Source organism: Caretta caretta, chromosome 15 (assembly GCF_965140235.1).
Source record: "Caretta caretta isolate rCarCar2 chromosome 15, rCarCar1.hap1, whole genome shotgun sequence".
NCBI lineage: Eukaryota > Metazoa > Chordata > Testudines > Cheloniidae > Caretta > Caretta caretta.
In genome coordinates this window covers 26,485,046-26,508,809 of record NC_134220.1, presented here as the reverse complement: position 1 = coordinate 26,508,809, position 23,764 = coordinate 26,485,046, and the positions used below count along the sequence as shown (strand labels likewise).

General features: G+C 42.0%; 1 protein-coding gene across 2 annotated transcripts in view; it reads left to right on the top strand.

Moving 5' to 3' along the window:
* The window catches only part of KDM2B (lysine demethylase 2B), a 172,188-nt gene that overhangs the window by 35,246 nt on the left and 113,178 nt on the right, over window positions 1–23,764 (top strand). For both annotated transcript variants that reach the window (XM_048820951.2, XM_075120054.1), the window contains exons 5-6: window positions 16,535–16,713; window positions 20,342–20,448. In XM_048820951.2, coding sequence (XP_048676908.1) covers window positions 16,535–16,713; window positions 20,342–20,448 — 286 coding nt within the window. The remainder of the gene's footprint in view (window positions 1–16,534; window positions 16,714–20,341; window positions 20,449–23,764) is intronic.

Here is a 23,764-nt window from a genome sequence, read left to right as displayed (position 1 = left end):
GTTCTTGGGTCCACATTTGTGCTTAACTTAAATAACTCTTCTCCTTCTCTGGTTTTTATCCCTCTGATGTATTTATAGACAGTAATCATATCTCCCCTCAGCCTTCTTTTGGTTAGGCTAAACAAGTCTAATTCTTTGAGTCTCATATCGTAAGGTAGGTTTTACATTCCTCTCATCATCTTGGTAGCCTTTCTTTGCACCTGTTCCAGTTTGAATGAATCTTTCTTAAACATGGGAGACCAGAACTGCACACAGTATTCCAGATGAGGTCTCACCAGTGCCTTGTATACCGATACTAACACTTCCCTAGCTCCACTGGAAATACTTCTCCTTATGCATCCTAGGACTGCATGAGCCTTTTCTTGGCCGCATCACACTGGTGGCTCATAGTCATCCTGCGATCAACCAATACATCGAGGTCTTGCTCCTCTTCTGTCACTTCCAACTGATAAATCCCCAGCTTATACCAAAAATTCTTGGGCAGGAGGTTTTTCTTTCCCAGTTGTAGAAGTCATGTGGCTCATCCTTTTGTCTTCATCTTTTTCCTTACCCTTCCCTTTAATGACTTCTCACTTTCTTTTTATCCATCTTCTTATGATGAGACTGCTGTACTGTACATGCCTCATTTTATACCCTAATTTCATAATAGGTCATGATGAAACAGAGATAAATCATGCAAGCTTGATCACTTGAAATTATCCTGTTCCTATAAATCAAACCAGCACCCAATAACCAGGGATTTACATATTCAGCAGTAAGCTGTGCCAATAGGACTTGACAGATTTTTTTTTTTTAATGAAAAGCATTAGATCTTTGAGGTAGCTAACTACACATGCAGTCACATATGTTGTTCACATGGTGTAATGTGATTTCTCAATTGTTCCTCTCTCTCTGATCCCAGTGCCTGAGGGTTTAGGAAGAAATAATACAACCATTGATTCTCTGATGGAACTGGCAAAATTGTGGAACTTGACTGTTCCCTCTCTTGGGAAGAGTTAGAGCTAGGGCCGGAGGCTAGTCCCAGAGTTTGTGAATGAGTGTGTCAAGTCAAGGCTGCATTAGCAGCTTGCTTGGAATCTGAGTGCTGCACCTAATTTGTGTACAACTGAAGCAGTTTGTAGCTGCCCTCATCTGAAACTCTGGGACTACCTTGATTTGATTGGCTTCTACTCATATCAATCATATATTCCTGAATAAGAGTGCCTTTTTTTCCATTTTGGCTTAGCTCCCCATGTGGATTGTCTTATCCGCTTTGTGGATTATTTCATAATTGCTGATGCACTTTGAATTCACACCCTACCTTAATCTGAAATAACTTTAAATGTAGACAGGCTCTTAACTAACATGTGTTAACTAACACATCCTAGAAGTCTAATGTGCTAAATCTGTATTTACTTTAACTCAAGATAAACTTCTCAAATTAAAGCCTGAACACTAGATTTCTAGTACTAACGGTTAGCTAATATGTTGACAACACATCTTTTAATTCAGGTCTAGACAGACTCTCAAAATTCCAGGTTTCAGAGTAACAGCCGTGTTAGTCTGTATTCGCAAAAAGAAAAGGAGTACTTGTGGCACCTTAGAGACTAACCAATTTATTTGAGCATGAGCTTTCGTGAGCTACAGCTCACTTCATCGGATGCATACCGTGGAAACTGCAGCAGACTTTATATACACACAGAGAATATGAAATAATACCTCCTCCCACCCCACTGTCCTGCTGGTAATAGCTTATCTAAAGTGATCATCAAGTTGGGCCATTTCCAGCACAAATCCAGGTTTTCTCGCCCTCCACCCCCCCACACAAATTCACTCTCCTGCTGGTGATAGCCCATCCAAAGTGACCACTCTCCCCACAATGACAGGTTTCAGAGGAACAGCCGTGTTAGTCTGTATTCGCAAAAAGAAAAGGAGTACTTGTGGCACCTTAGAGACTAACCAATTTATTTGAGCATGAGCTTTCGTGAGCCACAGCTCACTTCATCAGATGTGTACCGTGGAAACTGCAGCAGACTTTATATACACACAGAGAATATGAAACAATACCTCCTCCCACCCCACTGAGGACAGTGGGGTGGGAGGAGGTATTGTTTCATATTCTCTGTGTGTATATAAAGTCTGCTGCAGTTTCCACGGTACACATCTGATGAAGTGAGCTGTGGCTCACGAAAGCTCATGCTCAAATAAATTGGTTAGTCTCTAAGGTGCCACAAGTACTCCTTTTCTCCCCACAATGCGCATGATAATCAAGGTGGGCCACCCCCAGCACAAATCCAGGCCTTCTCAAACCCCCCCCCCACCTCCATACACACACAAACTCACTTTCCTGCTGGCAATAGCTCATCCAAACTGACCACTCTCAAAGTTTAAATCCAAGTTAAACCAGAACATCCGGGGGGGGGGGGGGTAGGAAAAGACAAGGGGAAATAGGCTACCTTGCATAATGACTTAGCCACTCCCAGTCTCTATTTAAGCCTAAATTAATAGTATCCAATTTGCAAATGAATTCCAATTCAGCAGTTTCTCGCTGGAGTCTGGATTTGAAGTTTTTTTGTTTTAAGATAGCGACCTTCATGTCTGTGATTGCGTGACCAGAGAGATTGAAGTGGTTTTTGGGAGGGGAGTGGGGGGGTGAGAGAACCTGGATTTGTGCAGGAAATGGCCCAACTTGATTGTCATGCACATTGTGTGGAGAGTTGTCACTTTGGATGGGCTATCACCAGCAGGAGAGTGAATTTGTGTGGGGGGGTGGAGGGCGAGAAAACCTGGATTTGTGCTGGAAATGGCCCAACTTGATGATCACTTTAGATAAGCTATTACCAGCAGGACAGTGGGGTGGGAGGAGGTATTGTTTCATATTCTCTGTGTGTATATAAAGTCTGCTGCAGTTTCCACGGTATGCATCCGATGAAGTGAGCTGTAGCTCACGAAAGCTCATGCTCAAATAAATTGGTTAGTCTCTAAGGTGCCACAAGTACTCCTTTTCTTTTTACTCTCAAAATTGTGGGCTTGATTTCACTGCTGATTGGTAGTGACTACGAGCTCTTGCTATCTGATGGGTATTTAAGGTCTAAGTCCAGTTTGTAATGATTAAGTGGTTATGACAGGAAACCACTACCACAACTGGACCCCTTGTGGGCAGACTCAGCAAAAATGTCAAACAGGGAAACAGACATGGGCTGGAGGCCCATATTAGCAATTCACCATTGATACTGTGATAATGCCACCATTCTGTCAAATGCTTGGGCCACGTGTACCGCTGGTGGAGCTGCTCTGGTAATGAAATACAGGCTGCTGGAAAGTTTAGTAATGTAAAAAAAGGCTACAAAAACTAAATTGCCCTCTCCACCTATGGGTGTGGTTCCTCAGCTCTGGGCACAATAGGAGTGGGGAGGCTGCACTATTCTTGTCTGTGCTCCATTGTACATACTCTGTAGGGAAAATAGATGACTTCAGTCTCTATTGCTGTTAAACTAGCATTTCACTTATTTTAAAAAAATAATTGCCCCAAACTGTGTGTTATCACTGTGGGGTGCAGTAGTGATTTGGACCAGTACTGTAGGGTAAAGGAATACTTTTTAACAGGGTTCCTATTAACACTAAATTCCTTAATCTGTATGAATGCACTTTCTCAATATTAAACCTATTTCCTATTAAATAATAGAGCCCTTTGTCAGGAAGACCTTTTGGAAGAAATTGATGTCTCAAATAAGGGAAAGGATAGGGTAAAAAAAAAAAAATTAGAAAAAAATTTAAATCCCAATTCCCCCTCACCCCGCAAAAAACACAGTACAAAAGATCTTATATCACTTCTCCTCTCCTCCTTCTCTATATGTTGTCTAGTTAGATTGTAAACTGTCCATGGCAGGGCTCTGCCTTACTGCAGAGAAATGACAGGTTTCAGAGTAACAGCCGTGTTAGTCTGCATTCGCAAAAAGAAAAGGAGTACTTGTGGCACCTTAGAGACTAACCAATTTATTTGAGCATGAGCTTTCGTGAGCTACAGCTCACTTCATCTGTAGCTCACGAAAGCTCATGCTCAAATAAATTGGTTAGTCTCTAAGGTGCCACAAGTACTCCTTTTCTTTTTGCAGAGAAATGGTTCTCAACCTTTCCAAACTACTGTACCCCTTTCAGGAGCCTGATTTGTCTTATGTATCCCAGTTTCACCTCACTTAAAAACTGCTTGCCTTCAAAATCAGACATAAAAATACAAAGAGTTACAGCATACTATTACTGAAAAATTGCTTACTTTCTCATTTTTACCATACAATTATAAAATAAATCAATTGGAATATAAATTTGTACTTACATTTCAGTGTGATACTTACCACATAATAGTATATAGAGCAGTATAAACAAGTCATTGTATGAAATTTTTAGTGTGTACTGACTTCACTAGAGCTTTTTATGCAGCCTCTTGTAAAACTAGGCAAATATCTAGATGAGTTGACTTACCCTCTGGAAAACCGCTGTGAACCCCCAGGGGTACACATACCCCTGGTTGAGAACCACTGCTGTAGAGCACCTAGTACATTTGTATGCTATATTAAATATAAGCAGTGTTCTAAAAATGACTGGCTGTCATACGAAAACATTTTCCTCCCTGATGTTTTGTCCGTCTGAAGTTTACCCCAAAAGCTCATCTTGGAATTAGAGTGCATGTTTTTGATAAGTGTAAAGTTATTAATTGGCTCTGTAAGGTGTCACTCAGAGCATTATTCACTTTAAGCCTCTCTCTTTAGTCCAGTCCCATAAAATGCAGGTTTCATGAGACTTTTACTGGCTCAGAGCATGACTGCAGGAAGAGCTTAAGTACCATAACTTTTGTTACATGAAAAACCTAATCACATGGGTTATTGCAGTTTGGCAGTTTGATGGAAAATAATAAAATTGCAGACATCAAGGTGGGGGAAGGTGCATGACGTACTTTTAAAGTTACATCTCCATAAGAAGGAAAGACTATAACCTCTCTGTGCAAAGGCCCTTTCTTCTGCAGGCCAGCCATGTAGTGGCACTGTGAGGGCTGAAAGCAGGAACTGGATAGGGACAGACATTTGGAAGGGGAGGGATAATGAGAAAAAGCAAAGAATGTCAAAGAAGCTGGTTGATGGCTTTGAAATATTTCTCCAGTAATGAGGGGTTAAACTGCACCTTCAGGTTGGGAAAATACTGGGGCATGAAATTATTATTGTTGTAGATATGCAGAAGAGGTTTGTGAAAGTGTCCTTGTTAAAACTCTATTTTCCTTTGTTCTTTAATGCCCCCTGGTGGATCCTGTAGCTACTATATATATTAATTTCATTTGTTACTCTATTGCTAAAATCAGGAAGTTTTACTGATCACTAGGGTTGAGCGAGGACCTTTGGAATCCACTTTCCTAGGGATTATCCCCCTCCCAATTTGTGTTGTATTACCGTGCTTTCCCACAGCATAGATGAATATATGCTTGCCTTACTAGGAAAGGTCAGGTGAGGTGTAGCTGTGTGTGGGATCAACACCCGCATTCTGGTCCAACTAACTGGTGAACTTGGGCTTTTTGGAGCCCTACCAAAACACTGATTAACAGAGATTTCCCACAGTAAGTGACATAAATATCAGAAGGCTATTGCAGCTTGATTTCTAAAGTTCAAGCCCCTCTGAAGGACTTTTTTTTTAAGCTAGATTTGTCTCACATGAGTTTGGCTCGTAGTTTCAGCTAGGTCAGCATCCTCCAGGCACAGCCCCTCTACTAGTAGTTGAGGATTATAGCTAATTCACTTCAGGGAGGCTCAGTCCTATCATAGACCAGTTTTTGGATCATCCCTACCCATAGGGCACATGGTCTTGCCTCTACTGGGGGAGACAGATTTCACCCTTTACTTGCCAACCCATGCAAAGGGTCTGTACATTTGAGGGAAGAGACATAATATGCTAGACAGAAAACACGAAAGGAAGATTTCCCTCTGATTCACCTTGGTCATCACTTGCTCACATATTCTGGTCACCTATTACGTATTCCAGATTTGTTCAGTCCCCACTAATATCAATGTGAGTTCCATACCTGGAAAGAGAGCAGAACATATTGAGAACTGGAGACATGTTGCCTGAATAATACTCTCATGCCATGTAAGGTCAAAAGTGGGTGAGTAGCTTTCCTCCAGTTGGAAACCTAGATAAAGTTGAAGCCCCTGCTCCACCAGCTCAGGATTAGGTGTATATATAGTCCCCTCGTGGCTCTCTCTCTCTGGCGAATTGTTACAATATGCAGTAAAGAAACACAGTGTGGTTACAAACTGCAGTGCAGATAGAAAAGAGTTTTGGCAAATGATTTGGGGCACAGGTCCAGCAGTTCCCAGGAACCTTTGTTAAGCACACTTCGTTTTCTGGAATGAATCCAGGCAAAATCATTCACAAAATATCCTTTGTAGAAACTTTTGCTGCAGCAAGTGTGGCACCTGTAATGAGCAATAGTGCCAAGAAGTGCAGCTCTTCCCCTCCATAGTTGTGAATAACAGTTTGCCTATTGTTGCCCCCTAGAAAGTGTGTATTACCAACAGGCAGGGATTAGGTAGTAGGAGAAAATTTTCAAAGCAAGATAGCATGGTCTAGTGTATAAAGCACTGGAATGAGTCATGAGCTCTAGGTAAGGCAACTCAGCTACCCCATCTGTATGTAATGGGAATAAAGATATCCATCCGAGAGTATTTCAGAGGAACAGCCGTGTTAGTCTGTATTCGCAAAAAGAAAAGGAGTACTTGTGGCACCTTAGAGACTAACCAATTTATTTGAGCATGAGCTTTCGTGAGCTACAGCTCACTTCATCAGAAAGCTCATGCTCAAATAAATTGGTTAGTCTCTAAGGTGCCATCCGAGAGTAGTGTTATATTTAATTTGTTAATGTTTGTGCAGTGGCTTGCTAACCTATAGGAGCTACAAAGGGAGAGCATATTTGTATAGTTTGTCCATATTTTTTCTTGAATCCCCGTAATATGGATTATGCCAGGACTGCGGACCAGAGCAACCAGAACAGATTTTCTGTGACCGTAACATCATCCATGAGTCCCTTTTTTGCTTTCTGGTTCATATATCTACAGCTAAACTCTTTTTTCCTCCTTATTTGCTTTCTTTTGTTGTTAGGGGGTGGTGAAGAGCTTGTACCTCAGTTACTCTCGATCTGCTCCTCAGGGGATTAGCTTGTGTTCCATGAATAAGCAGCATCACATGTAGAAGAGAGAGATTTTTTTTCTATGAAGTAAAATGCCTTCCCTTGCAGCCTCGGCATCACTGTAGCTTTCTGCCTCTAAATCAAAGCCAAGCCTGCTGCAGAAAAAACCCCAACTCTTCCACTTCACCCAGTAACATCCAGGCCTGCCCACCCATGGGTTAGATGGGCAACTTTCCAGGAGCCCAAGGGCTACATAGTATATAGCAAATTGCAGGCAGCTTCCCTAGTTTGTAATGGAATGTGTGCTCTTTGTAGACTACAGCTCCCAGGATGCAGTGGTCCATGTGGAGCTGAGTGGTATGATGAAGCATTCCACATGTGACCTGTTGTTGCTGCAGCCTACCCTGCCTTATTAATATGAGTACATCTACACAGCAATTTAATACCCGCAGCTGGCCTGTGTCAGCTGAATCAGATTTGTGAGGCTCAGGCTGCAGGACTGTAAAATCACTGTGTAGATGTTCGGGCTTGGGCTCCAGCCAGAGCCCAAATGTCTATGTGGCAATATTTAGCCCCACAGCCTGAGCCCCCTCAGCTCGTGTCAGCTGAGCGAGCCCAGCCATGGCACATGCCACAGGCCTTTTATTCCAGTGTAAATGTACCTTATGAGGTTGCCTATGTCCCACACTGCAGAGCATTATGGGCTGCATTTGTCCAGCAGGCTGGACTTCGGCTGCCTATGCTTTAACTTATTCTTCGTTAGTTGATAGCTGGGAGCTGGCTAATTTTTAGGGACTTGAGTGAGCACTGGAGGCTCTGTGACAGAGACAAGGGGGTGATTTGTGGACCCTGGAGATGGTCAGGGTAGGGAGTCCAGGATGAAGTAAATCCTGACCTGCCTCCCCACACCTGGAATCTGTCTCGGCTGCTTTCCAGTACTCTTGACCTGTTTCCCCTTACTGCTGGTTTCTAATTCCTTTCCCTTTCCTCTGGACGGGAACCAGTGGTGGGGGAACAGGGGTTTTATCAGGAGGTAAGAGCTGGAATTGGCATGAAGCCCAAGCAGCGAGGAGGTGGGTGGGGAGCATGAGGCCACTAGCCCATATTGGGGAGGGTGGAATGTTCTTGCACCTTGTGGTGATACTGTTGTAGGGAGGTTGAAAGGGTCTTGTTCTCTGACTCTGTGGGAGGGAGGCGGGACTCCATATATGGAAAGAGGAAGGATAGGTATTAAAGAAGAGTATGGTACTCTTACCTTCCTCATCTCAGTCCATAATGTTGAAGAAGGGAGTATTAGGGTACTTATCTTGAATGTTCAGATGGTTGATCTAAAGATAACTAAGCCATCCTGAGTTTGCTTTTCTTTTGGGCTGTGCCTTGCATTGCCATCAAGGCTGCACTTTAGTCTTCAGGGTTACAAACAGTCCCAGCAAGGTTGGTTCCTCAGTCCACAGCCTCACTCCCTGACACAGCTCAGAGTTATATCCTTTGCCTTAAGGGCTGCCAGTCTCCATGTGTCCTCTCATTGCCTTGTGTCCTTCAGGATCTATGCAGATCTCAATAGATAGATTGGTTCTTTGAGCCCTCTTTGCACCCCCTATTGCTGTCTTTGGAAGTGCCACCTCCTGTGGAGGATGGAGGGAAGTATCTCTCCATTGGTTTTCCTGGTCCTCTTGTCAAATTTTTCTTCCTCTGCAAACAGGGATGGCCTTACAGCATTAATGAGGTTGTGTAGGATTTACCTATACAGGGCACCAGATTTCCAGAAATTGATTTACTAGTGATTGCCAGAAAGTCTGGCTCCTTTGTATTATTTTAACTGTGTTCCCAGCCTACTTGTAATGAGCCTGTGAAGAGAACATCAGCTTGTTAGTGAGTTGGACAAGAGTCTGAATGTAAAGATTAGTCTCCTTAAATTTTGCATCCTTGTAATATAACACAAATTACAATGAAATATCATCAGTTGGAAATTTTCAAATCTTGTGCGCCAAATAGTGCCTGCCAATAGTATGTGCACGAACATTGCATTCACATACACCACTTTTCATGGTTGTTATATTGCACCATGGATGTACATCGCACTGCACAATGCAGATAACAAGAGTTCCTGCGCTAAAGGAGCTTACAATCTAAGTTAGGATGAATCAAAGAGGAGGTTAAAGGAAAGATTACAACAGGTCAAGGTGAAAGGTAAACTCTCAGGTTGGAGGGAGGTTATTAGTGGAATTCCTCAAGGATCAGTCTTAGGACCAATCTTATTTAACATTTTCTTTAATTACCTTGGCACAAAAAGTGGGAGGGCTTAATAAAATTTGTGTATGACACAAAGTTGGGAGTTATTGCAATAGAGAGGAGGAACATGCCTTCCCTTAAGAATATCATACAAGAAGATCTGGAAAACCTTGGAAACTGGAGTAATAGAATTGGGATGAAATTTGATAGTGCACAGTGCAACTAACAAGAATTTTTGCTATAAGCTGGGGACTTACCAGTTAAAAACAACAAAGAAGGAGAAAGACCTGGGTGTGTTGGTCAATCACAGCATGAGTATGAGCCACCAACCTGTCGTGGCCATGGGAGAGGCTAATGCAATCCTAGGATGCATCAGACAAGATATTGCCAATAGAGATAGGGATGTGTTGTTACCATTGTACAAGGCACTGGTGAGACCTCATTTGGAATACTGTGTGCAGTTGTGGTCTCCTATGTTTAAGAAAGATGCATTCACACTGGAACAAGTGCAGAGGGAGGCTTCTAGGATGATCAGAAGAATGGAAAACCTACCTTACTAGAGGAGATCTAAGTAGCATGGCTTGTTTAGTCTAACAAAGCAAAGGCAGAGGGGAGATACAATTTATTTCCATAAATATATTAGAGGGATAGACTCCAGGGAGGGAGAAGTTGTTTAAGTTAGGGGCCAGTATTAGCACAAGAACAAATGGATATAAACTGGACATCAACAAGTTTGGGTATCAGATTAGACAAAGGTTTCTAACCATCAGAAGAGTGAAGTTCTGGAACAACCTTTCAAGGGGAGCAGTGGGGGCAAACTTGTTTCAAGTTTTTGTTTGAACATCCTAACTTGTTTCAAGACTGAGCTTGGTAAATTTATGGAGGGGATGGTATGATGAGATTGCCTACAATGGCATATGGCCCATCTGGGACTGCTCGTTGCAAATATCTCCAACAGCCAGAGATGGGACACTATGTGTAGAAGGCTCTGAGTTACTATTATAGATAATTCTTACTATTATAGATAATTCTTTCCCAGGTGTCTGGCTGGTGGATCTTGTCCACATGCTCGAAGTCTGACTGACTGCCATATTTGGCATCACGAAGGCATTATCCCCCAGATCAGATTGGCAGAAACCCTGGTGTTTTATTGGGTGGTGGTTGTTGTTTTTTTTTTTGTCTCCTCTGCAGAATGGGGGCATGGGTCACTTGCTAGTTTGAACTAGAGTGAATAGTGGATTCTCTAACTTGAAGTCTTTAAATCAATATTTGAGGACTTCAGTAACTCAGCCAGAGGTTATAGGCCTATGACTGGAGTGGGTGGGTGAGATTGTGTGGCCTGTGATGTGCAGGAGGTCAGACTAGATGATCATGATGGTTCCTTCTGGCCTTAAAGTCTATGAGGTAAGAGTGCAGGGGAGTGGGCTAAGAAAAGGGAAGAATGATCAAGAAGACAATTGCATTAAGTTGTTATAACACATTGACCTGCTGTCACCGTTGCAGGGCTAGTTGCACCTTTGTACCATTTCTGCTCTCTCAGTACACCCTTGTGCCTTTACTGATCCTGGTGGGGAATTCCACAGTTCTCCCACTCTTAGGGTGGGCCCTGGGCGACAGCATCCTTTATATCAACAGTTCTTACTCTGCAGGTCTGACTGAGTCTGGGCACCTGCAGTCCTTTCTTTCAGGAGCCTGTGACCAGTGGTGCACAGAACCAGACAGTCTTCTTAAAACAAAATTATTGTTTCTTGTAAAGTAGAATCAATGCATAAGAGGAAAAAAAGGATTTTTAAATAATAAACAGTCTACATGCATGTGTATGTTATCTAAAGCCCTACCATCCTTCGATGGTGACCTAGGCAGGCCTAGCTTCTCTGACTCCCCAGTTCAAGGTCCTGTGTCTCGGGCCATGTCTACACTACAGACTTTGGCCAATGCAAGTTACTTTGGCATAAAGCTGCCGCAGTTAGTGTGTTGCTTGTGCGCATGCACACTTGGGTCCTTGAGTTGCTACTGCGCATACTTACCAGGAGCGCTTGTGTCAATGCACAGCAAGGTATACCGAGGTTAGGCATCCCTGTGTGCAACCCGCCACTGTCCAGCGTGCTGTCTTTTGGGAAGTTTTGTCAATTCATCATGGGACAGAAATGAATCATGCAGGGGTGACTGGGAGCAAGTGTTCAGCTTCGCAGAGGGCAACTTTCTCCATCTCTTAATGTCATGTATATCCCATAATTTTCATGCCTTTTTAAAAAATCCCACAAACCCACACCTCCCTCCTTACTGTCCACCATCTCTGGCAGAAGCATGGAACCTGCAGAGCTCTGCACTAGTGTCATAAGCATTGCAAGCACAGGACGCATGATTCTCTGGTATTTGCAGAGCTGCAAGAAAAACCGAATCAGTGGGGAATATGATAATTTCTTGGAGGATGGATTGCTGTGGAATATACCGAGAACTAATTCAAGATTGTTGGTGGCATTCATGGATCAGCTGCAGATGATGGAGCGCTGCTTCTGGGCCCAAGAAATGTGCACTGACTGATGGGAACGTATTGTAATACAGGCTTGGGATGACGAGCAGTGGGTACAAAACTTTCGGATGTGCAAGGCCACATTCCTGGATCTGTATGCCAAGCTTTCCCCAGCCCTCAACACCGGGACCCCAAAATGAGAGCTGTGCTAACAGTGTGGAGAAGTGAGTGGCGATTGCAAGGTGGAAACTTGCAATGCTGGATTGCTACTGGTCACTGGGAAACCATTTTGGAGTTGGAATATCCAGTGTGGGAGCTGTTGTCATGCAAGTATGCAGGGCCATAATCTTCTTGTGCTGTGCAGGACTGTGACCTTCAGCAACGTGCAGGACATAATGGATGGATTTGCAGCAGTGGGGTTCCCGAACTGTGGTGGAGCAGTAGATGACATGCATGTCCCTATTTTGTCACCATTGTTCTTTGTTACAGAGTACCTCAAGAGAAAGATCTGTTTTTCTATGATTATGCAAGCTTTGGTGGGTCACCGGGGATGCTTCACTGACATCAGTGTTGGCTGGTCAGGGAAGGTGCATGATGCTCACATCTTTAAAAACACGGGACTGTTCAGAAAGCTGCAAGCAGGTACTTTCTTTCCCGACTGGTGAATTACCATTGATGATGTTGAAATGCCAATAGTGATTCTGGGGTACCCAGTCTACCCCTTGCTCTTCTGGCTCATGAAGCCATATGCCAGCGATCTCGACAGCACCAAGGAAAGATTCAGCTACTGGCTCAGCAGGTGTAGAATGTCCCTTGTAGTAGATTAAAGGGACCCTGGCATTTTTTACTCACAAGATTGGATCTCAGTGAAAAAATATCCCAATGGTTATAGCTGCCAGCTGTGTGCTACATAATATCTGTGAAGCAAAAGGGGAAAAGTTGCTGCCAGGGTAGACCTGGAGCAGCTGTCTGCACGAACAGGCAGACACAAGGGCTATTAGAATTGCTCAACACAGAGCTATGCAGCTCAGGGAGGCTTTGAAAGAGCACTTTAACAGTGAGTCACAGAAATGTATTGTGGTGTACCATGCTCTACCTGGCCCTGCTGTTTTGGGGCCTATTAGGAATTGTGTGTTGCTTGGTGTACATGTATGACTGTAACACTGTCAATGCATCTATTCTGCACTGCTTGCTCTACGTTTATAAATATTACAGTGGGTTTGCCACTGATACTGTGAGTTGTGTCAGACTGTACAGTAACAAGTAAGTGGGTGCTTTCAGAACTGCTAGGCACTTTGTAGCATATGTTGTGAACTAATAAAGATGAATTATTTTCCAAATAATAGAATTTTATTCAGTAACAAAACCATTGAAAAGAAAAATCTGTGCAAGTTAAAATTTAATAGATTAAAAAACTTAAAACATTAATGGAACAGAACCTAACAAGGGGAAAGAACATTCATATTCATTTTACCCACATATACAGCAACTGTAGCTTTCACCAAGTCAGTGTATGTGAAGCTGTGGTTGTCCATAATGTCACCTGGAGTGGAGTGGCAGCAGGGGTAGGGATGTGGAATGTTGAGGGTGGTGTAGGGAGGTGCTGTAATTGAGTTCTCCATGAACTGGAAAAGTAAACAAGCCCAAGATTGTTGACCCTATAGGTTCACAAGAGTTTGCAGCTTCTATGTTGCTGCTGGAGAAGGTACATTACCGTCTGTTGTATCTTCCTCTTTTCCTGCTGGGACTCCTGGGCCTTTCTCCTGTTTGCTCTTTCCTTCTCCAGGCTGTCTGCAGTGTTCATCCTCCAGGCCCCTTGCTCACAGTCTGATGCAGCACTGGCTTGCAAGATCCAACTGAACGTGTCGTTCCAAGTCATCTTTTTTTCTCCTCCTTATTTGGCTCATGTGTTCCATGGGTGTGGAGGGGGAACTCCTCAAGGCTGCAGCAGCTGCAGATAAAACACCCAGAGGTCAATATAGTCACATTGTCAATACAGTCACAATGGAAAGTGAAAGTTAAGATTCAGAACTCCCTTCCCTTGCTCCCCTAAAGTTTTAAACAAGACATGCTTATTGACACTTCTGCTTCGGAATGCTTGTGCCAGTCACAGCATCAGCCAGGGTGAGTGTCGTCTACCAGTGATGAGGGAAAGGAGGAGGGAATTGCTTGGTTGCATGAAACTATGCGTATAGGGCAATGGCACTGAATAATGGCACCATTTTCATAGGCAGTGGTGATTTTAGCTGATATCTCATTCCTGAGGGTAACAAAGGCGCTGCTGCTGCTGGTGTCCCAAAGCTGCCTGGGCCCATGTGTTGCTAGCCTGTTTACTGCAATGACACCTGCTGAAGTTAATGCTGACTGGTGTGGGAAAGAGTCCTAGCATGGAGGAAGAAATAAGGCTACCATCCCTAAAAACCTTTGGGAGAGGACTGCAGAGTACCTCTGCAAGAGTTTCATAGAGATCTCTCAGGAGGATTCAATGGACATCCCTGTGTACAAAACCAAATTGCTCCACATGATCCCCCTTGTCTAACTCTATGGGGAGGTGGAAAGCAAACAACGTTACCTCTCTTTGTTGTACTGCTACCTCTTCTAGTTCAAGTAAATTAATTAAAAGTTGATAGCTGTGTCCTCTTTAGTTGGGGTTGCCATCAGTACGTCATTGTAATGGGAAGTACAATTACACACTTACCTGAGGTTCCTTCCCCTGCATTGGGCTTACCCATGCTCAACTGCTGGAATTGACTGGACTCTGGTGGAATCTCAAATGGGTCCTAGCTCATGGCCTAGTTAGAAACATTGCATGTCCCCCATTCTCCACTACCTCCTTCTCCTTGCTGTTCATGCCAGGGACTTTTGGCTCAGGATCCTTGGATGCATCCATGCTGGTTTGCAAGGTGGTTGTGGGGTCTCCACCAAGTATGTCATGCAGATCTTTGTAAAAGCAGTAGGTCTGCGACTCGGTACTGGATCAACTTTTGGCCTCCCTGGCCTTCTGATACGCCTGATGCAGTTCCTTCACTTTCATGCGGCACTGCCACTGGTCCATGTCATACCTCTTCTCCTGCATCCTCCATGCAATCTGCTCATAGATGTCCGTAGCTGTGCTTGCTCAGCCTTTTCTCCCCACAGGCCTGGGACATCCAATATCTTATGTCTACTTTTAGTCAGAGTGCATATGGAGGATGTAGTTGGCATGATCAGCTTGACAGTTGCACACAACAGTGGAGAGCTGCTAGATGTGTTTGTCTACACCTTCACTAGCACTAAATCCACACTAATTTTTTCTAAAGTGAAATTTGATTATATGCAAATTATTTTAAATATGGAAATATTAAATAATTTACACATTTATTCACATGATAGAGACTAAATGACACTAACTTCCCCCCTGCCCCCCAAAGGGCAGTAACACTAGAACTTGGATTCCTGAGACCAGATCGAGGAGTTGAATCTTGGTCACTCAACATGCTGGCAAAGAGCGCTAACTGCAGGGCTACTGGGACTGACCCAGAAATACATGCTATACATCTTTCTCTTTGGCTATGAAACTTTATGGACTTGGGTTCCTTTCCAGAATCATGATCATGTCTGTCAGTGGTATCAGTGCCAAAGGATGTTTTTAATAAAGTCATACAGTTAAAACTGTCATTCTTGCTGAAATATTGCTCCCAAGCACACAGTGGGCCTGGTGCTGTAGTTATTAATGAGTTTCTCTGATGGCATTTGCAAACCTTCCATTTAGTTTTAATGCATTTTATTTAGAATTATTTCTTCAGGTATGGAAACTGTATTGGAGGGTGTTTTTTGGAAAGGGATGAGTTTATTTTTTGAAATCCTTTCTTGGAAATGAGGCATGTCTCTCTTGAGTTCGCTCTCTCTCAAAGACAAATGAGCTGCTAATTAGACTCTTATAACTTTTGGGAGAGATGAAACCTCCTAGTGGCCAAAGAGGACTGTATGAAACCGAAGACTGCTGAAACTGCTGTTCAGCATTCTGGAGCTAATGGGACTTGTGCATATGCCACTTGAGGAGCTGAAAATAAGCTTGTATCCAGTGAGCCAAACAGAAGACCCAAAGTGCTTAGTGCGCCCCCTGGGAGGTCAAGTAGGAATTTTTTAGAGCATTCAGAATCCCAGAGGTGATGCTCAGTACCTCACAGGGTCAGGCTCATACATGGCATTTTTCTCTTTGTGGACAATTTTGACCACAGTGTAGTAAAGGCATCTTGGATGTTTAGAAATGTAGAGGACTATCTATCTATCTTAGCTACTTATGTGGCCCCCATTACCATAGTATCTCAGCTCCTCACAATTGTTGATGTATTTTTCCTCACAACAACCTATGTGAGGTAGGGAAGTAATATTGTCCCCAATTTACAGATGGGGAACTTAGCCACAGAAAAACTAAATTACTTGTCCAAAATCACACAGAAAGTCTGTGGTGGAGCAGGGACTTGGAATCTGGTATTCCAAGTCCCAGGCTGGTGCCCTTCCTCTCTGCTGTCTCAGTTTGTGCTGTCTAAGACCAGAGGGTGGGAAGATTTGGGTTCCTCTCGCCTGTTGCCAGGGATACACTGGGATTCCCCAGGAGCCTCAAATTGTGATTGCCCTGGACTTATGAATTCAAAATAAAACAAAAATAAATGTTTTTAAAGTGTTCTGTGTGTTTGCAGGAAGCCGTCGGATTGTGGATGTGATGGATGTGAACACGCAAAAGGGAATTGAGATGAGCATGTCTCAGTTTGTGAGATACTATGAAACACCAGAGGCTGAACGTGAGAAGCTCTACAATGTCATCAGCCTGGAGTTTAGTCACACAAAGCTGGAGAACATTGTCAAGCGCCCCAATGTGGTAAGGGGTCCTGTTATTTTGTTGTTTATTTTTAGCCTCTTCACAATCACGCAGCTACTTTACAGATTCACACGCTCTGTGTACACAGGACACAAATCCCACATCCCTTACGCGGGGCCTGATCCAGGAAGATGCTCAAATTAGGGCTGTCAAGTGATTTAAAAAAATGAATTGCGATTAATTGTACTGTTAAACAAAAATAGAATATCATTTATTTAAATATTTTTGGATGTTTTCTACATTTTCAAATATATTGATTTCAATTACAACACAGAATACAAAGTATACCATGCTCACTTTATTTTTGATTACAAGAATTTGCAGTGTAAGAAAACAAAAGAAATAGTATTTTTCAATTCACCTAATACAAGTACAGTAGTGCAATCTCTTTATCATGAAAGCTGAACTTGCAAATGTAGAATTATGTAGAAAAACCAAACTGCATTAAAAAAAAATGTAAAATTTTAGAGCCTGCAAGTCCACTCAGTCCTACCTCTTGTTCAGTCAGTCGCTCAGACAAACAAGTTTGTTTACATTTGCAGGAGATAATGCTTGCCGCTTCTTGTGTACAATATCACCTGAAAGAGAGAACAGGCGTTCTCCTGGCACTGTTGTAGCTGGTGTTGCAAGATATTTATGTGCCAGATGCGCTAAAGATTCTTATGTCCCTTCATGCTTCAACCACCATTCCAGGAGACGTGCATCCATGCTGATGATGGGTTCTGCTCGATAACAATCCAAAGCTGTGCAGACTGATGCATGTTCATTTTCATTATCTGAGTCAGAAGCCACCAGCAAAAGGTTGATTTTCTTTTTTGGTGGTTGGGTTCTGTAGTTTCCGCATCGGAGTGTTGCTCTTTTAAGACTTCTGAAAGCATACTCCACACTTCATCCCTCTCAGATTTTGGAAGGCACTTCAGGTTCTTAAACCTTGGGTCGAGTGCTTTAGCTATCTTTAGAAATCGCATGTTGGTACCTTCTTTGTGTTTTGTCAAATCTGCAGTGAAAGTGTTCTCAAAATGAACAACATGTGCTGGGTCATCATCCGAGACTGCTATAACATGAATTACATGGCGGGTGAAACAGAGCAGGGAACATATGATTCTCCCCCAAGGAGTTCAGTCACAAATTTAATTAACGCATTATTTTTTTAACGAGCGTCATCAGCATGGAAGCATGTCCTTTGGAATGATGACCGATGCATGAAGGGGCATACGAATGTTTAGCATATCTGGCATGTAAGTACCTTGCAATCTGGCTACAAAAGTACCATGCAAATACCTATTCTCACTTTCAGGTGACATTGTAAAGTCAGGGAATATTGTAAAGTGCAGTTAGGTAACAAAAAAAAAATCTACATTTGCAAGTTGCACTTTCACGACAAAGAGCTTGCACTACAGTACTTGTATGAGGTGAATTGAAAAATAGTATTTCTTTTGTTTATCATTTTTACAGTGCAAATATTTGTAATAAAATAATATACTTTGATTTCAATTACAACACAGAATACAATATATATGAACATGTAGAAAAACATGCAAAATATTTAATAAATTTCAGTTGGTATTCTATTGTTTAACAGTGCGATTAAAACTGAGATTAGTCACGATTAATTTTTTTAATCACAATTAATTTTTTTTAGTTAATTGCGTGAGTTAACTGCGATTAATCGACAGGCCTAGCTCAAATAGCTGCAACTTCCATCAACTCCAGTACTTAGGACATCTGTCTTTACCCAAGCAGGTTGCTGTTGTTATTGACAGCAGGACTGAAGCCTAGGGAAGGGGTGGGCTTCAGAGTCCGCACTCTGGCCCAAGCTGCAATTTCAAAGCACTATTTATACAGTTATTTTTAGAGCATTGGCATGAATCCTCCTAACCCAAGTTTGTCACTCCGGTCTGAGAGGGTCACTCCAAAATGCTGTGTACGCATGCCCTAATTGACACCATTGTTATAGAATTAATTCCCTGGAGGTTGAGGGTTATGTGTGTGCTCCAGCATGCTCTCTGCCCACATAAAACAGAGGCTGTGGGTTCAGATTGCAAATCAGGTGAATGCCATGGATAGCAATATCCGGATGCAGGAATTGTATGAGGATCTCAGATATCTAGCCACTACCTGTGAACACCAGTTCTGTGTCACACATGGCCATGGTATTCATGGAATTGGTATGTTTGCTATTTCTGTGGGCTGAATTATCTCCCATTGGCTCCCTCTGAGGGTTGGGTATGCTATCTACAATACCTGGTAGAGATGGGAAGTTCACTAGCACATAAAATTCTTGCAAAATTGGGTGTTGGGTCTGCCTCTCTATTGGGAAGCTGATCCTGCAGATCATACCATTCTGGAAGTCCTCTAGGGACACAGAGGCAGGGGACTGGCTGATACCAGTAGCATCCTTGAAGGTCCTTTGAAAGGACGCACAAGTAAGGATGCTGGATACAGCACTGACCTCTACTGGGATTGAGAGGAGATGGCTCCTCTGGGTTGGCCTCTCTAGCTCCCATTACAGCAGCTCATTACAAAGTTGCTGGATGGCTTCAGAGGTGAACCTGTATCATTTTGTGACCTGTGCCTCAGTTAGGTCTTGTAAAGTCCTCTGAGGCTTACTGATCTTCTTAGGATGGTAAGAATGACACTTCTGAGTTTGAAATTCTTTTACATATTGCCTCCTTTCCTTGAGTTGTCTTTTGCTCCACTGAGGCCAAATGCTGTACTACAACCTCTGTCTTGTGCTTGACCCTCTCTTTTGCCCTCCCTTTTTCGAAACCTGGTTTGTGTGCCTCACCCATTTAATAGAGGTTAAGGTCCAATGGGCCATTATGATTATCTAGTCTGACCTTCTGCATAACACAGGTCAGAAAACAATGAACCAGAGATTTATCCCTGCTTCACATTCCATGCTGGGATTTGATCCCATTCCCTATGACACCCAAAGCAACAGTTATTTCAGTAATCCATGAAGCTATCTCCACTCTCCATATCCTTCCCTTCATCTCTATCCAGTTCTCTCTCACTCTGTTTTGCTCAGCTCCCAGTATTTGCTCTTGCCCACACTTTTGAAAATATTTGGCCTTGAGACAAGGACTTTGAAGAATTCTGTATCCAAGTGTTATCCAAGGAAATGTTAGGTAGGCAGTAATGTAATTACTCATGGTGGAATTTGGCCAGATCACCAGGGTAATGTTCCTTGAAAACATACAATATCAGAATAATTCAATTTTTTAAAATTGTGGTTTTGATGTGCATGATCACAATTTCTGGGATACAATCTACACATATGCAGTTGAATACTGGCACTGTGGTGATCCCACACCAGCAATGGTCCAATCCCAGAAGTGCACTCAAGTGCCATTGAGTCAGAATCTGTGCCCCTTGAATTCAGTGGCATAACTCTCTTTGATTTGAATGTTTGTAGGATTTAGTGGGGAGTTAGAGTGCTCAACCCCTCACAGGTTTGGGTTTCTGATTGAAACAGTGAGTTTTATTAAGGAAGATTTCACCATCTCTGAGCATATGCAAACTGCCAATCTGCCATTGTTGCCAATTACTGTTCCAGCTTTGACTGCTGGGAGTACATCCCACCACATGTTTACTGACTAACCATTGGTTCTGGTGGGGATTTTAGGTGGACTTAGTCGATTGGGTGGATAATATGTGGCCGCAGCATTTGAAGGAGAGGCAGACCGATGCCACGAATGCTATTTCGGAGATGAAGTATCCAAAAGTGAAAAAGTAAGTTTCTTATAGTTTCTAAAAAATTCTAATCTTGACCTCCCTGGTTAATTCCTGTTTGAACTCACATGCTGGTAGCTGAGGAAGTATTGATTTGTTCAGTGAGCAAGGATGGATGCTAGCTTGACTAACCTGCTTGATCTGTGTAATATTAGTGGTCTTCTACAGCTTTGAAGGAGATTTTGTATTTGGGAACTTTATAATGGATCTCTCATGTTCTTATGGCTTGTCATTGGTTTTATAACTGTGGATACATTCTGTCTTTCATTCTAAAATACTACATCAAATGCTCAATGTAAAGTTTGGGATTCACTAAATGCAAATAATAAATATTTTAAAAACCTTGAATTTTTTCTTTAATATTTTAGACGAGAATAGCCACTTGTCCTGCCCTGCCCTGAGAATGGCAGGCTAGCTCTGATCTGGAATACTGGATCTTGTTGGTAAAAGAATTGTTGTAATAAATCACTTCTTAGGACAGCAAAAAGGTCAGAGGGAAGAATTGAGCCTTTCACCTCTAGGCTGATGGTTCAAAACCATCCCTGGTGATTAATGGCCAAAAGTTGTAACAGACTGAGGACTGTTTGGTGAAATGAGCTTGTGCATCTCAGTCCATTTCCTAATGGGTAGGTGTCCCCATTGAAAATTCCATCACTTTAGTTGGTGCTAATTGACTTTCTTGCTGGCATTCTCAACAGAGAAGCCAAAGATATAATAGGCTACAGAGACTGAACTTTCTCACTTCAGAGGTCCTAATTGAGGCATATTTGAGAGGTAGTATGAGAGAAACTTGCACTGTCTCTGCCTGTCTTATACCTATTATGTGGATAAACTTACGGCATCACTGCCTCTTATCATGATGTCACTAAGAGGAGAGGAGCTGGGGTGTGTGGTAACTAGCCAAAACAGAGAAAAATTAAGGAAATCTCTGATGAGTGACTGGAATGAAGCTTTCACTCCAGTATTTGATAGTTTACCCCAGTTTGGATGTTTCCTTTGAAACTGTTTTTCATGTAATGGAGGGGAAAAAAAGATTTGGGGCCTGAAAACACACATGGCAAATTTCATAGGATTTAGTATGCTAAGTGAGACATAGGCTAGCGTTAATAACAGAAACAGCTAGTGACCCTTCGAGTGAATGAATATTACGTAGTGCTGAACTTTTAAAGTAGGTTTTGTATTGGCTGCCTATTTCTGTTTTAGAGGCATGTTCTAAATGTTAAACGTGGTACTAAAGAGACAAAGTGGGTGAGGTAATATCTTTTATTGGACAAACTTCTGCACTATGTAAAACATGCTACTGACAGCCAGGAATTACTGAGTTCTAATCCCAGCTCTGCTATTAAACCAATCCATGAGGTTTTGCAAATCACTTAGGACCAAATTCTAAACTGTAGTGCCTAAAGTTAGGAAACTAAAATCTCATTTAAGCATTTAATTAAACGTCCCAATTTTCAAATGTGCCAAGCAGAGGAGACTCACATTTGATGTATTTCAGTTGCTAACTTTAGGCACTCAAGTTTGAAAACTGTGATTGAGATTTTCAAAATAGTGTAAGGAATTTAGATACTTTTCCCATTTAAAATGTTTTAAATTGGAGAAGTGGCTAAATCCCATAGACTGCTTTGAAAATCCCAATCTTTGGTGTTACCTTCTCTCTACCTCTGTTTCCCCATTTGTAAAATCAGAATAATATTTACCTACCTTGCAGAGGAATAAATTAATGTTTGCAAAGTGCTTTGAAGATAGAAGACATTCTGTAAATGCTCTTTATATAATAACACAAGTCTGCAGGTATCCTTCGGGTGCTGAAGACGTATGTACATATCTGCCACAGCACTCATTTTGTTGGCATCCTGAAAAATCCAGGGATCTTAGGGTTAATGAACTTTGTTTGATATTATGCAATCGTTATTTGGTGGTGAATCAACTTTCTCTTACCTGTGTGAAGTTTTCACTAATCGTGTCTTCTTGATTTGAGGAGCTGTTTATTTCAATTCAAATGAGTACAATCAAACCTTTCCATCCAGTTTCTTGTGATTATTTCTAATGCCAGAAATAGCTAAAGAGAATCACAGTAAATATCTATGAACCTTGGAATCTATATTCAGGAACAATTTGGTTTTGCTATTATTTGATTTATTTTATCACTTAAATGCTGTTAAGAATTATTTTGGTTTTTGTTGTGTTGGCTGCAAAATAATTGCTGAAGTATGTGTGATTTCAGCTGCCAGAAATAAGAACATTACTGTTGGGTTCTGTATCAAGACTGGGGGATTGTTTTCTATGGGGAAAATGCTTAATACGTTTCCCCCCTTAAATTAAATTTTAAAATCTTTCATCAGAAAGTTGCATGGGAGAATTTTCTTTGGAATATAAGAATTCCCATGCAGGTCAGAACACAGATCTATCTCATATGGTGCCCTGTCTCTACCACTGACTCTGTACCAGATGCTTCCATGCTAGAATTCCATACTGGACAATTAGGACCTGATCCAAAGCCCTTTATAGTTAGTGGGGTTCTTTCTATTGACTTCGAAGGACTCTGGATCAGGCTTTTATGAAATAGAAACTTACTTTATCAGTCCTAACTGACAGGGGTTAGGAAGAGTTGTTTTATGCTGTGAGACCTAAGAGAACGTATCCCCAAGTTTTATCCTATGTAGTATAAGTGTGGATGGTCTCATTATTCATATAAATTTCCAGTGCTTTTTTTAAAATCCTACTAACCTCTTGACCTCAATGATATCTAGTCATACTTCGTTTCACTGCTTAATTATGTTTTTTAAAATTTAAATATTTTCTTCTATCTGTTTTAAATATAAACTGCCTTTCACTTGTTCTGGTATTATGAGTGGGTAAATAGGATCAGGTGCTCATATCTTCTCTATATACTCATTCATGTTATACACATCTGTCATGTTCATTTTTATATGTCTCATCTCTAAGCTAAACAATCTCACTGTTTTCAGACTCTTCATATTAAATTCTTTTTCTGTCTCTGAACATTTTCATCACCTTTCTCTGAACTCCTATTTTTGCTACCTCTGACTCCAGTTTTACTTCTGTACCAATGGAGTTTCATTCTTTGTGTATTCCACTGCTTACCACAATGTTTATTGCACTCTCCTCTATTGAATGTGTCCAAATTTCTCATAGTAACTAGCATATTTTCAAAGTGAAAGCCAGTTTGTTCTGAGTTACCAGATGGTAATTAACATACAACAAGGATGTACAGTTAAAAAGTGAAGTGCAGCATTTATTTCACTACGTAGTGACATTAAACACTTGGGGAAGGTGAAAGCCCAAGGGCTAG